Here is a 15,921-nt window from a genome sequence, read left to right on the forward strand (position 1 = left end):
AACAGGTTTCATGTGCTATAGACATTTCTTCCTTCAGGTGGAGTACAGTCAACTAAGGAATTTCTAGTCACTGACACTAGCTGGCAAATTATAATGTGGTTGTCAGTGCAGTTGGCTCACAACTCAGTGGTACTGTGGGAGATTCCTGTATAAGATGAAAAATGTTAACATGTACAAGATTCCTATGTTACTTGGCAGTAAATGGGCACACGAGTGTTAGGTAACTGATGCAGGTTGCATCCTGGATGAGGTCCAGGATGGTCTAGGTCAGGGGGTTCTTAACCTATATAAGATTACAAAAACCCTGATGTAAGTACAACGGGCTCACTGTAGCCCGTGCTGCTTGGAACTTTTTGTTCAAAGTACAGTACAGGTGTATATAGAAATAATAATCTATTATCATAGATTAATAGATAATAAAAATAATCTTATCTCGAGTTCTGAGATAATAGTAAGCTGTATGTAAAACAACCACCTGATGGCCATGTCACTCCCTCAAGGGAGGATGTAATGGTATGAGGGTATGCACCCATACCTGCCCCCTCCCAGACTGTTGAAGTTACCACCAGTTCTGTACGTACTAGTTCGACTTCAAAAGATGTCAGTAGGTTGATTTTACTTTACATGTGGATGACTAAAACAGAACAGATGGAAGAAAATCTTAAGGATTTTATTATTTATATATAGGAAAATGGTAAATCCCAAATACACTAGCTAGCTACAACTAGTGATATTTTTGCCAAATTTAATACAATGAAATCATGAGACCAAGATAATTGTAGTCTTATTGTCAATAACTAACTTTTAAAAATTGTTCAGATAGTCCCATACCTCTATTATTTGGTTCTCATATCCCTAGGGTATGCATACCCACAATTAAGAACCCCTGATCAAGGTGAACCTCTAAGCCTAACTGGCTTCTTGCGCCTCAACAATGGGAACTTAATGTGTTTAGCAAGGTAGCATTACACATGGATGAGTTTGAAAATTTCAATTTGATTAAAATGGTCATTTAGTCAGCATCAGATAATGGTACTAAAAATATACCAAGTTTGTAAACAGAAGTAATCCTGAAATGTTGCCACTGATACACTTTCAACACCAGTTCTGTCAACATGTTGATGGCCTATTCTTGGCGATGCTTGAATGCATTTTTAGCTTATTGGGAAATTTGTTCTAGCTGTTGACAAAAGCATTTATAAATCTGTCATATCAGCAGCAAAAGATAATAGAAACCTGATCTCATAATAATTTTAATAAACATAGTATTAGTGCTTGATATTATGATTTGCTGGGGCTTGACTATTATCCAGAACTGTATGTAGTGAATACTGTGTAAATAGATTCCTTAAGTCACAAAGATGTTTTAGTTTACAGACAAGCACAAGTAGGCAAGAAAACACCGTAGCCAAGTTCAGCATGCTCCCAAATGACTCGTTTCAGGATACACAAATATCAGTTTAAATATTAATGTTTTATTCATAATGTTAACATGCATAAATACGTAAGTACATTTTTTATAATGGGTATATACTGTGTATTAAAACAGTTAAATGGCACAACTTCCTATTTTAATAAGTACTGTACATGTTGCTTTGGGAACAACATAAACGCTGAACCATTTAACCTCAGAGTAAAGAAAATGGATCATAATTACCAGTTTGGAGTGAGGTGCAAACTTGATAATTGTAATATGGCAAAATGAGAGGTGGCCACTGCTGAGAACACAGTAATGATAGTAAATACATAGTGTTGAAGAAGCACAAAGTGCTGACAACACTGAAGACAAACATCAAGATGAGAGTAGACTATTTGTAGATAGTGTGTAGGTTTGTAAATTATTTCATCATAGCATGTATGTAGTGTCAACAGCAACAAAGCTTTTCATAAGAGAACTTGGTGGCAGCACATAATGAACTTTAGTATCCCTGAACTTGTCAAAGAAAACAACATGATTTATGACACTCATTCCAGAGTTAAGTCGACTAGCAGATCAGGAACAGTTAAGGGCCACAGGGCTAACAAACCAGGTATGACAGGGCGGATCTTATTAAAACGTTTAAAATACAGTACTGAACAAGTTGGAGAATGTTGATCCGGAAAATTTCTTCAAAAGGTCATATGTAATACAAACAAAGAGCAATGGTTTCAAGCTCAACAAGACACAATGTAGGACTGAGAATAGATGCTTTTTTACCAACAGGTTTATAAACCCATGAAACTGTCTACCCGCCAAAGCCATTAATGCCAAAAATAACTATTGGGTTTTAAAGTACAGCTGGAAAAGATGAAGGTAAATGGAGGGATCTTTGACAAGCCGCTGGCTTCCTATCCTCGTAGAGGCCAATAGTGTTAGCAAGTCTCAGGAAAACAAAATTAGGAGACTATGGAATCTTGCAACTACCGAATACTACTCCAGGGAACAAAGTAAAAAGTTTCAGCATTGTTACATTTTCCATGAACACTAGCCCTGTGTATCTGTTGGATTTGTTGACATTTTGCTGTAAAGGTTTATCTACAATTAATCTCTTCTTGCCTTGGTGTTTTTTGCCTATATTATTCTAGAAATCAACATCTCGATTAGATGTTGGTTTACCTACACAGGCACAGGGTAAGTCAGTGCCTGCTTCTTTATTATTGTACACATCTAGCACAACCCAACGATCACAGATTTTCTTCATTAGAGGGATATGTATGTATATATGTAAATACTTTACTGGGTAACATATATCACAGCTTATCAGCCCTGAAAACATCTTGCAAAATGAAATATTCACTAGGCTTTGCACATGCTACTCTTGTCAGTGGCTAAGCATCACGCCTTGATAAAGAAATAGTACATCAATATATAATGATGTAACCCACCATTAAAGAGTAATGCTCATGGCATGCATTCTGACATTAGAAAAACTTTTATCCTTTAATTTCAAATTATGTTCATGAATGTCCTCCTATAGGTATAATCTGGCCAGACAAATTGCTACTTTTATAATTTGGGGTCGGTAAGTCTTGGTCACGATGGTAATGAAAATACTGTAGTTTGAACACTTTACAAAACCTTGTCAATTCATTATACCTTCTATTGCTAAAGCATCCATTAAACAACCCAATACACTGTACTGGAGTAGGACTAGATGTAGATTACCTGTTTGCAATATCTATCAAATCAGAACATACACAACAGTTACTGTAATCGTTTTCCCCAGTAACTAAGTAGGTATGGCGTACATCTCTCTGAATAGAAGATTCTACTACTAGTTCATACTACCATACATCAGTCACTGTTGGTTGATGGTCTTCTTTATTCAGTCTACAGTACTGTGCTTCATTTTCTATAATATCACTGTATAGGAACAGTGACTCATCACCTTCCAATGATTTTGGTTAATTTAAATGTTTATATTAGTGATATATTTGTCAGCTTAAAGAGTCAGTATTTAGAATTATTGTGCTGTGAAGTTTTCCCTTCCTATGTTAGTGATCTGGGTGTTTCATCACCCCTGCACATACATTAAAAAATAATTACTAAGATTTTGTAGTTAAGAAATTACAAAATTGAATTATTATTGGTGCAATTTAATTACTATTAAATAGTCATTGATATGATTTAATGGATTTACACAGGTATTAATATTCTGCTATCATGTGATTCTCTGTATTAAATTGTCATTGTGATGCACACTGGTGAAGAGTAACATTTGTATTTTACTTGGTTGATGGAAGTTTAAACACTCCACTACTAATGTAAGGTTAAATAACAGGTAAAGTAAATCCACAGAAATCAAAACAAAAAATGTGCATAGAGGCAAAACTATATATTTGTAACATGTGTACCAATTTCAGTTATCCAATACAGTGTGTATGAGCCATATGGAACTCTTAATATCTGGCAAGAGATGCAGATGGTTCAAACTCTTGGCTTGTAATGTGTAGGCTCTCGCTCGAGCTAATAATACATATGGAGCTTCAGGAAGGTATAATTTGTACAGCTAAATATCTACATAAATTGCAATAAATTCTGGTGATCTTTTATCTTTGGTACAGTTAAGTCTATTAAATTTGCTTTATAGAATATCACATTTGCTCATTTTTAATTCATAAATACAAAAGTGTTAACATTTCTGAATGGTAATCATCAAGGACCAACAAGCTGTAACAAGGATCACTGTGTCAATATTATAGGCCTACTAATGTGTGTGCAAGTGTACACAAGCACTACAACTCTGATTATGTGGGATAAGCACATAATCATACAAGTGGTTTTTCTCACACTACAATCTTATAACCTACATTTGCTGCCTTCCTATATACCAGTTTCACAATCATACTAAGTAATATTTAATAAAGTATTTTTGTTCTCAGCCAAGCTAATGGAATAAAGTATAATGAAATGCCCCCAGAAACTATCTTTCCTTTGTAATCAGAAAGAGGATAAGAAGTATTTGTGGATTAATATATCATTTTCCTGATGAGCTGCACAAGGAAAATAGACAATGGTCTGCTTACTCATTAAGTTTGGGTCTGGACTATACTTTAGCAGTCTTCACAACAGGCAGAGTCAAATTCTTAGTTATAACTGCCATTTTGGGGAATCTGGAAGAGGCATTTTTGTGTTAAGTTTACAAGGATACTATAACAGTTTGCTTTAACAAATGTTACCTGTTGATACAAATTGATGGAATAAGTAAGTAGTCAGACATTTTACATGCATAGAACAAAATCTGTTTACTAACTTTACTATTTACTAAGTAATCAAATTACTAACCTCTCAGGTGGATGACTTCTCTAGATCAACCTCAGATGGCTGCAAGTCAATGCCCTCAACTTGGGTTTTTACAGTGGCAGTGCACTCTGTGTTAGAAGAGGATTCTAATGGAACAGCATCTAACACACACACTATTTCAGGTTCTGCAGGAACAAATACCTCTTTCACCTGAAGCTCTGATTTTGCAAGTGATTCCTCCACCTCCTCCTCTTTGGACTCAGCAGGACCTCTTGGTTCTTCAGGCAAAGATGCCTCCTTGGGAGGTGGAGATGCCGCCTTGGGAGGTGGAGATGCCTCCTTGGGAGGTGGAGATGCCGCCTCAAGAACCGATGTCTCAGAAATGACTGGGGCAAAAAGAACTTCCTTTCTAGCTGAAGATGTATCAGCAAGGGGCTCATCAGGAAAGGGATTTTTAAAGGCAAGTTTCTCATCTGCAGCTTTTTCCAAAGTTTCCATTGGCTCAGTTAAGGAAGTTTCTCTAGTTTCGGCAAGATCAGGATTACCAGCATTGGCCGTCATCATTAGGGTACCTAATACCTTCACACGCAGTGCTTCTATGTTGATCATTAGCAAGTTTTCTTCCTCTATAGATGACTTTGTCCAAGCAAGAGGTAGGTGAGTTGCGACTGGCATTCGATCTGAAAAGTGAGAGTTGTAAACATTATATAAATATATATTTTCCCCTCGCAAGTGGGAAATATGAAAATATTTGTAAAATAAACATGCCTATTTAAAAAGTAAAATTAACATGAATATTCATGGTTAAAGAATGTATTAACCAATACATTATATTATTCTTTGTTAGGATTAAAAAACGGCAGAATAACAGGCAGTGAATGATTTCAAAATGCACTGTATATTATAAGGAAGCAGTGCTCTGCTCCAGAAAAACAAAGCAGCCTTATGACAGCATTTGCAAAACATAAGCAAGATAAGTTAACAATGCAGGCGACGAGTCACTAACGTGGCTAAAGAATATTTACCAGACCACACACTAGAAGGTGAAGGGACGACGACGTTTCGGTCCGTCCTGGACCATTCTCAAGTCAATTATGTCACAATTGACATGAGAATGGTCCAGGACGGACCGAAACGTCGTTGTTCCTTCACCTTCTAGTGTGTGGACTGGTCAACATAAGTTAACAATCATGGTGTATTGTACCTTGAAAGAAGAGTCCACTGGGGTGTTTGAGGGCAGCCTTTGAGACAGCGAGCCAGACAGCAGTGTCAGCACCTTCAGCTGGTGACCTCAGGTTGGCCTTCATCTGCACCAAGTAAGTATTTTATGGTGCAAGGGGTTAATGGGTTTACATCACTGGTTGATTTAGGAGAGCAAGACATTAAGACAATGCAAGTTTTTTGCAAATTAAAGTTATGCCCCATTTACATTCCACATTGTTAAAGTTACTTGTCCCTCCTTCCCCCAGTATGATAGTTATGCTATACATGATCTGGCCTGGCATATAACCTGTTTATTTTCAGCAGAGCACATTTAGGTAGGTTTTGAATACAAGTGATTTTTCCTGGGTTAGTCTGAGTACTACTTTGACCCTGGTTCTTTCTAAGTGAGGACAAAAGTTTATTGTGTCTAGCTGCGGCAAGGTCAATATGGGAGTCGGTAACTGGTTCAGCATCAAATTTGGGCAAAGGAGACTGTGTTTCGTGTTCCTCAGCACTTACCTGACGCAGAAGGCAAGGAGGCCCATAGCCAAGTTTACGAGAAGAGATCAGTCAGTGGCACTACAAGAATAGCCATTCTGTCTACAGATACCCTGAAGCATCACTACCAGTTCATGAAGAATTCAGGCAAGCCTATCAAGTGCAACTCAGGAGAGTTTCGGACTTACAAAAGGTCATTGTCCTCCTTGGTCATGGTGCAAGCACTCACACGTCAAGAGACTTAAGTACCTGAGGTTAGATCCATTCAGTATTTTATTCAGCCCACTCAGCACCAGTGAGGTAAAGTGTTTAGCGACTTTGGTATGGGTGCATCAGACCCCTGGATGTCATCACCAGTAGGAGTTTGAGGACGTCTCTCTCCTATGAGCACTCATAGAATGAAGCATGGCTCAGGGAAGGGGCTTTCAGGTACCACCAGAAATATATTATAAACTAACCAACTAATGCGTGTACTGTTTATACAAATGCTATCTTTGTTGTGGGAGCATATTAGTTATTTTTATTGCAGGAGTATGGACATCTTGTAGAGAATTCTGTATTCTTGATTGGCAACCAAGAGGACATGTGACAATGTACATAGATGTCACTGGAAAAATCTGCACATTTGAGGATAATCCATTAGGGAAGTATAAAACCATTGTGGTTCTGTACTTCCCTAAGGTTACACCACATACCCAATGTGAGATATTGTATGTTTGATGCACTGAAAGAAGGTGAGAGGTTTCTAGTGTTATTTTATGTGAAAATTAAGTTAATCCTCTGATCCATTGTGTGTGGAGGGTGACCATCCAAGGTACAGTGAGTACTGGATTATATTATTAAAGGGATGATATATTCAGGGACATGTTTTGAGTGAGCAGCAGCAGTTAGAGGTAGTAGTGAGAAGTTAGGTGCCTGCCATTATAAATACCCCCCCCCCCCTCCAAGTCACAGTGCCAAGTTTATTTTCAGTCATTGTACCATGGATGGTTTTGGCCATGACCATGGCTTCCCTGGGTCCATGAGGCGAGGTCAGGTGCAGTAAGATTAGGAGGAAGTGAGCAAATGGCAGAATCGAGGTTTGGGGAACAGCAGCCCAGTAGAAGCAATCTCAGTAACCTTGCACTGTAGTTCTTCAGATGGTCATAGGGACCTGGACTAATTCCCACAGGACTGCAAGGTGAGGTAAAGTGCAGTAGATATATCTTCCATTAAGTGGAACTGGGGCACAGAGTAAGATAAGCTGCTGTGTACAACATTCATCAGGCTGCCTGCCTATGGCTGCATTTCCTCCAAGAATTTGGAGATCCCAATCTCAACTGTACTATTTGCTCACCTAGCACTACATCTCATGCAATTTACCTTGACTCATGGCCCTGGGAAAATTGTGGAGCCAGATAACTGCACCCAGGCTGTATACTGCTGCCTCAGGAACCATGACTCTGTTGCTATTTGTTCACCTCCCATTAAACGTACTGCATCTGATCTCGCTCTTTTTGTCCCATTGACTGCATTCTTGGGTATGCACAGTCCTGAATATTCAACAACTAGGTTTCCCTTCTGCATGCCCTGTTTCCTCTAGCCCCATCTCTGAGCTAATGGCAGAGATAAGATCAGAGGAGCTATGGCATGTAGCACAGTTCTAAAAAACTGTTTATCATTCCCTGGGTGGCTGTGGATGCCCAGACTCACGGTTCACCCAGAGCCACAAAATGAGATCAGGTGCAGTAGGTTTAGTAAGTGCTTAGCAGATGGTAGAGATGAAACCAAGGAAACCACAGCCTGGAGAAACCTTAGATATCAAGAGGCTGCATTTGTCCAGGTGCATGTGGATACCTGGGGCTGTGATTCCCAGGATGACAGGTTTCCCTGAATGGCCACAGGTATGTACAGAGCTTTCCCAGGTGGCTGCAAAACCTTGGAAATCTGTAGCGAGTATGTTTACTCGCTACAGAAGTGAGTAAACATTATACTCACTCCAAATCTAATTTTTTTGCAGAGTCACAGAGGCAAAGAGGTTGAATTTTGCTTACTAATGCAGTTGAAGAGAGCAACTCACCACTATGAACTAGTATTACATGTTTTTTCTAGAGTGCCACACAAAATAAAATAACTTTCTACTTCACTGCTGTTAATGTCTCAAAAACTTTTATAATTCCAGATCACCTGACTGTCTCACAGAATAAACAGAGGTAAGATTTGTTTTTACCTCTTCGTAGAACTGCGGTAGAGAGTTTCGCACACCAGGAGTGTCTACCCAGCCCGGGTGCATGCAAGAGAAATGCACCTTATCATACCTCTGAGCAAACCACAACGACATCACCACCTGCACGCAGTATAATAGTCAAAACAAATTAAAATTATTATATCTACACACAAAATTCAGGAATTAAATTTCATTTATAAGTTAAACTTGCTGTAAATTACATATAATTACTTATTAGAAATTTAAATTTCAAATATTTTCTTTTTTATAGATTTGTGTTACATGCCTTGAGATCAAAGTGTGGTAGTAAAGAAGGAGTGTGACTACTGTCATTATCTACAATGTGAGTGAAGTTGTGTAAACTACAGTGATCTCAAACTCTCAATCCCAGTCTGCTTTAAGTGTAGGAAAGATGGCCATTAAGAGGCCTTCATGCTGGATTTAAATAATAAACTATAAAATTGTATGCAAGCACCTTTTTAACGTATGCTTTCAGCTATCACAAAGTTTGGCTAATCAGTTTCCATTTTTGTCAGAGAATACTGTCATGGTAAAATCTCTAGAAAGAGATTCGGCCTGCTCCATCATCACCTATTCTATCATACCACATCTATATATTCAGGTACTGCAGCCACAAGAACAACAACTACAACTACTTCCAGACGTCTAGACAGTACCTCCAGTCTCCCCCCTTCACCACAGCCCGTCACCTCACCTGGGAGCTCACGCCACCGGCCGAAACAAGCAGTTAACGAGCCGGTTCATAGTTAAAGAAGCTACCAGCACCACCTGCAGTCGTATACTTTAAAGATACCACTTTACCTTGGAGAAAGTTGAGTAGTGTAGACCGACCCTAGCTTTTCAGCATGTGAGGTTGAAGGGCCCACGGAGTTAAACTCAACCAGGGTGGGGGCTGTGATCGAGGTAGCAATCGTAGTTTCCATAGCTTCTGGAAGTCCCAAGAACACAAGAGTCCTAAGTTTTTCTTTTTTCTTGCGAAGCGAAACGTGTTTGTAGCGGGGGAGGTGGTCTGGTGGCCAAGCAAAAATTTTTTCCTTTGACTTGTGAAGCGGAGCGTGACTGGAGCAAGAGAGAACGCATGACCTCTCCTCTCTTCTTTATATAGGCCCCCACGGCGCTCCGCACGCTGCGCTGCGGATCGCGCTGTGCAACTGTCTTTCTACTCCATCAGAAATTCCTCCGCATTCCTACATAATGCAGCGGTCATTTCTGGCCTGCATAGTTAAGATGGGAAGATCAACTTTGCTGTGTGTGTTGCTGTGTTGGACTCTTCTGTGTGAGTGTCAGTCAGACAGGAGTCAAGCCAGTACATCAAGATGCTGGACTACTGTACACGACGAAGACCCCCCGCCGGCGCCAGCACCCGAGGACTTCGCCATGATGGTGCGATACGTTGTCGAGTTCGCTAAACTGATAAATGTGAACGAAATATATTTTTGCGTGACGCAAGAATCAGGTAAGTTTACCTGTCGGGTAATTTATGATTCCTATGTTATTTAACGCAGTTACCACAGGCTTGTGGAGTCCCCAAGCCAAGTTAGTCTTGATAGGCTAGTTACACAGTTTAATATATATTATATCAACAACGGGTTCAAGGATGACCACAAGTACAGTCTCTCATCTACACAAACAATCCATCTATCCACCGCAACTCGGTTGAGCACCCCTTGATCTCTTGTGGTAAAAAAAACTGAAGCTTGTCTTTTATTCTAATGGGTTCCAAGCCTGCAGCCTGCCATCTAGTGGTAAAGATTGTAATTATTGTGGGAGAGTTACCATGATGCACCTTTACTAATATTACCCTCATTTTATGTGTACTCACTGTACACATACTTATGTACTCACTGTGTGGGGGTGGGTTCCCTGTGCTAGTGGACTTGTAGGTGTTTATTGGTTCTGTCGTTATCTTCCCTTAACCCCCAGCTCTCACCACCACCCTCACTCTGACTCGCATCTTCATTCCTTAACCACACATGCTCCTGTTGCCACTCCCCTTCCCCGGAGGCGATCTTGTTACCATCTCGAAGGATGAAAAAAAAAATCAAGGCCCAGGTTGAAGTAAAAAAAAGCCAACCCTCCTAACCCCGCCACCAGAGCCCCTGACGATATACCCAACACCCCAGCTCCCACCAACCAACTAGAAGACTTTCCAGTCTTACCAACAGTGGTTCCTCCCCACCAGTCGACCCATCCTTCACAATGGGGACCCAAGGTCCAACCAGCACCCCTCGCCGCCCCTTGCATCATGTGCAGGCATTATCCCTGGCCTCATACGACTGGCGGAGAGGCTTGCCGGACCACCACCGATTCATCAGGGAACTGAATGTGCTGTACATAGCCAATGGCCTGGACCCCATCACAGCCCCTGACGCAAGTCTCACTACCTCCCTCCCATACCACACAGGGGACTTCCACAAGGTCGACCAGTAGGAAAGGGAACTATCAGAAGAAAGCGCCAAGCCATTACGACTATATAGCATGTAGCGAGTAGATTATCCCAATAATATACTCGCTCCAAATGCATTGTTAATATTCCTGTCAACCTTTGGAGATGAATGAGGTGAGGCGTTGCCCGGGCAACACGGTGAGGTGTTGCCCGAGCATATAAGCAGCAGAATAGCAAACATTAACTAGTCTACTTTCAAGTGTGATCTAGAGCAGACACTTGCGAGATACTGTACCGACGCTCAGTGCGCTCAACTCACACCAAAGTATCACCTGTTTACTTCTGTATATTTGACCAAATATATATATAGTATCTTAGTGTCTGTGTTTATTTGTCACCATACTTTACGTAACAATAGAATCGTTACAAGCACTTGGAAGGGGGTCAGGATAAGGATTTGGGATGGGACTGGGGTAAGGAATGGTACCCAACTACTTGGACGGTCGGGGATTGATCGTCGACCTGCATGAAGCGAGACTGTCGCTAATGCTCTCGCTCCCCATGGAGTTTACACACTCACGATTCCCCATCGAGCCGCCACGCTCTCCCGCATAGAGCTCCATGACTCCGGCCTCACTCAGCTCTGCCCTGCTCCAAGCTCCGTCTGAACGTCTACGACAATGCCAACAACCGACTACTAAATAGATATGAAACTTTCTAAACACGGTGTATCTAATCTACCCAACAACGTAACATAATCGTACGTTACAGACGACACGGAGACCTTGTGGAAATGAGCACAAGAGTGCTCCAAATTTATCTAAATCATTTCCTCGTAAGGAGGAAATTGATTACCATCTCTGATTGCCTCTGAGCAACCTGGGGGCAGCAATAAACCGTGAAAATAAAGAAATTCTAGTTGACTTTAGGCAAAGTTAAATAATTAATAATAATTATTATTGCTAAAATTATTAATAAGGCTCTATAGTTCACCTATTGTGTACATAGCTACCACCTATGGCTCCTTATTTTAGTATTTTGGATGATTTTAAGGCTTAATAATTAAGGTTGTAGTGAAGTTGTCAGCAAAGTCTCCATTTTGTGTCAACTAATGTTTCGACCACAAGCTGAATTTCCAGGGACACATTCTAAACATATCAAAAAAAGTTTCAAAAACTGTGGGCATTCTTTCTAAGATCAGATATTATGTACCACGCCCTGCCCTGGTGACTCTCTATTACTCCCTTATCTATCCATATCTCAACTATGGTATTTGTGCTTGGGGCTCTACTACCCAAAATCACTTACGTCCTCTAATTACTCAACACAAAGCTGCTGTTAGAACAATATCCAATTCTGGCCCCAGACATCACTCGGTACCCCTACTCAAATCTCTGAATATGTTAGACATTAAGTCACTGCACATTCTCTCATGTGTATTATACATATATAAAACGCTAAACTATAATGCCAATCCTGATCTCAAAAGCTTCATAGAAGGTTGTAACAGAACCCATGAGCACCACACTAGAAATAAATACAGTTTTGATATTCCTAGAGTACGACTTAATCAAACTAGAAATGCTCTACAAATCAAGGGGCCCAGAATGTGGAATGACCTTCCCAACCATGTTAAAGACTGTACCTCTCTCAACCAGTTTAAGATAAAAACTAAGCACTACCTAATAAATTCCCTGTAACCCACCTTACCCTTATAACTAGTGGCTTTACAAGACTGTAAATACTGTACTATTCAATGTATTCTCACAAACCCAATGTACCTTCTTGTATATATATTAATAAATAAATAAATAAATAATAAATATATTGTCAACCCATGTCTGTTTTTTTAAACAACGCTCTTTGTCGATCTAATTGTATTTGTGCTGCTTTTTCTGCAATGTTCCCCCCTTTTTTATTTATATTTATTCTCAACACATTTTATACTTTAATCTCAATTAGTATTAAGTTTTAGTCTTTAATGTTTTTCCTTCCCGAAACGCTTTGCGTAATAATTATCGCAGCTAATTATTAGGTGGTAATAATTATCGCAGCTAATTATTAGGTGGTAATTATTAGGTGGTAATAATTACCACCTAATTATCGCAGGGGACTTTAATATTGACCTCTGCGAGCCTGAACACCCTACTGCTGTTAGCTTCCTCAACTGTATGAATTCCTGCCTCCTCATACCCTTAATCACTAGACCTACTAGAATCACTGATAGCACTGCCACGACTCTAGATCACATCTGGACCAACATAACCTCTCCGCTTACTTCAGGTATAATCACCGATAGCACTACAGACCACTACCCCACATTTCTGCCCGAAACGCTGCGCGTGCTAGTGGCTTTACAAGACTGTAATTACCATAATTGTATCCTCACATTCCTTATGTACATTCTTGTATATGCATAAATAAATAAATAAATAAATAAATTTCTCTTAACTAACATTAGCAAACCACCTCTAGAAACAAGGGAGTTAAGCTTTAGGCTGCACAATGAAACTGCTATAAACAATTTTATAACTGCTGCTGAAAATGTCAACTGGGAGTCCGAGTTAGGTAACATAGGGGACATCAACCTAGCAGTGCAATCTTTTCTACAAACAACTCTTAGCCTTTATAACACCCACTGTCCTAGGCTTACAAAACAAGTCACAAGCAAAAGGCTTAACAATCCTTGGCTTACAAAGGGAATACTGAAATCCATTAACAAAAAACACGACCTTGAGAAGAAGTATAGGTTAGGAATTGTCTCCAAAGAATTCTCAAAGAATTACTCATTATTGCTAACTAAGATAATTAGACGAGCCAAAACTAATTACTACGAAGATAAATTTACTCAAATAAAGAGCAACATTAAACAAACTTGGAGCACAATTTCACAAATATTGGGATCAAAGAAATCTTTAAATAACAAACCGACTCTCCTGTCTAATAACGATGGTCAGCTTTCAGCCTCTGATTCTGCTATTGAGTTCAATAGGTTCTTCTCTTCCATTGGTTCATCCCTTGCAAATGATATTCCATCTTCCAGTACTGACATTAAGGACTATCTTACAGGTAACTATCCACAGTCTCTGTACCTAAAGCCTATTAACTCCACTGACGTCAATGAGATAATCCTTTCCCTTAAAACCAAGTCTGGTGCCCTTGAGGAGATACCAACTTTAATTTACAAAAAAGCCTCCAGATCTTTAGCCCCTGCTATTGCTTTGCTCTTCAACAAGTCACTTGAACTCCAAACCTTTCCAGATATTCTAAAAAAAGCGAGAGTAACGCCTGTCCACAAATGTGGTGACCCCACAGATGTTAACAACTACAGACCTATATCAATCCTGCCAAACTTGTCAAAAATTTTTGAAAAACTTATATACAAGCAGCTTTACTCATATCTAGCCAAACTCAATATACTTAGCCCTTGCCAATATGGCTTCAGACCCAAAAAAAGCACTAACGATGCACTTATTAGTATGCTTAACTCGATTCATACAGCTCTTGATAAAAAGGAGCTCCCTGTTGGGTTATTTGTGGACCTGCGTAAAGCTTTTGATACTGTCAACCACCATAACCTTCTTTTTAAATTACATCATTATGGAGTCAGAGGACACTCCCTACAATACCTCGAGTCCTACCTTACTGACAGGCTCCAATATGTTTCTGTGAATAATACAATTTCTCCCACCCTACCCATCAACATTGGTGTTCCTCAGGGCAGCATACTTGGCCCTCTCCTCTTTCTCATCTACATTAATGACCTTCCAAATGCCTCCCAACACCTCAAACCAATTCTATTTGCTGATGACACAACCTTCATTTACTCCAGTCCTGACCCTCTTGCTCTAAATGCCACAGTAAATACTGAGCTAAATAAAGTCCATCTTTGGCTAACTGCCAACAAACTCACCCTTAACATTGACAAAACCTTCTATATTCTGTTTGGCAATAAATCCTCTAGTCTTATAAATCTCAAAATAAACAATACCCAAATTTGTAACAAATTAGATGGCAAATTCCTTGGCATTCTCATTGACCACAAGCTGAATTTCCAGGGACACATTCTAAATATATCAAAAAAAGTTTCAAAAACTGTGGGCATTCTTTCTAAGATCAGATATTATGTACCACGCCCTGCTCTGGTGACTCTCTATTACTCCCTTATCTATCCTTATCTCAACTATGGTATTTGTGCTTGGGGTTCTACTACCCAAAATCACTTACGTCCTCTAATTACCCAACACAAAGCCGCTATTAGAACAATATCCAACTCTGGCCCCAGACATCACTCGGTACCCCTACTCAAATCTCTTAATATGTTAGACATTAAGTCACTGCACATTCTCTCATGTGTATTATACATATATAAAACGCTAAACTATAATGCCAATCCTGATCTTAAAAGCTTCATAGAAGGTTGTAACAGAACCCATGAGCACCACACCAGAAATAAATACAGTTTTGATATTCCTAGAGTACGTCTTAATCAAACTAGAAATGCTCTGCAAATCAAGGGGCCCAGAATGTGGAATGACCTTCCCAACCATGTTAAAGACTGTACCTCTCTCAACCAGTTTAAGATAAAAACTAAACACTACCTAATAAATTCCCTGTAATCTACCTCACTCCTCTATTGTCAACCCATGTCTGTTATTTTCTTTTTATTTTCTTTTTTTTTCTTTTTTTTTAATCAACACTGTTTGTCAACCTATTGTATTTGTGCTGCTTTTTCAGTCATGTTCCCCCCTTTTTTTTATCTTTATTTGTATTTGTTCTCAACATCTTTTATTCTTTATGCTCAATTAGTATTAAGTTCTTGATATTAATGTTTTTCTTGCCCGAAACGCATTGCGTAATAGTGGCTTTAGGCATTGTATGTAC

The 15,921-nt window shown here is 39.5% G+C and overlaps 1 protein-coding gene and 1 long non-coding RNA gene across 5 annotated transcripts; one reads left to right on the forward strand and one right to left on the reverse strand.

The window, feature by feature from the left end:
- Nucleotides 1–1,459: 1,459 nt before the first annotated feature.
- Nucleotides 1,460–15,921, reverse strand: LOC123771718 (uncharacterized). Of its 4 annotated transcripts, none has more exons than XM_069313300.1 (5): nucleotides 15,485–15,921; nucleotides 8,634–8,750; nucleotides 5,928–6,030; nucleotides 4,766–5,403; nucleotides 1,460–4,593 (listed from the first exon to the last, which is right to left on the reverse strand). In XM_069313300.1, exons 2-4 carry the CDS (start codon nucleotides 8,742–8,744, stop codon nucleotides 4,769–4,771), a joined length of 849 nt encoding a protein of 282 aa, XP_069169401.1. In that variant the 5' UTR covers nucleotides 8,745–8,750; nucleotides 15,485–15,921; the 3' UTR covers nucleotides 1,460–4,593; nucleotides 4,766–4,768. The 4 variants fall into 4 exon arrangements, with proteins under 4 accessions (XP_069169401.1, XP_045620385.2, XP_045620383.2 ...); XM_045764429.2 differs by lacking the exon at nucleotides 15,485–15,921 and adding an exon at nucleotides 15,265–15,358; XM_045764427.2 differs by lacking the exon at nucleotides 15,485–15,921 and adding an exon at nucleotides 14,855–14,878.
- LOC123771722 (uncharacterized) lies at nucleotides 5,052–11,414 on the forward strand. Its single transcript, XR_006774560.2, has 4 exons — nucleotides 5,052–5,183; nucleotides 8,586–8,616; nucleotides 8,902–8,973; nucleotides 9,253–11,414. It is a non-coding gene; the product is annotated as an uncharacterized lncRNA (long non-coding RNA).

The sequence above is a fragment of the Procambarus clarkii genome, chromosome 75, assembly GCF_040958095.1.
Source record: "Procambarus clarkii isolate CNS0578487 chromosome 75, FALCON_Pclarkii_2.0, whole genome shotgun sequence".
Lineage (NCBI taxonomy): Eukaryota > Metazoa > Arthropoda > Malacostraca > Decapoda > Cambaridae > Procambarus > Procambarus clarkii.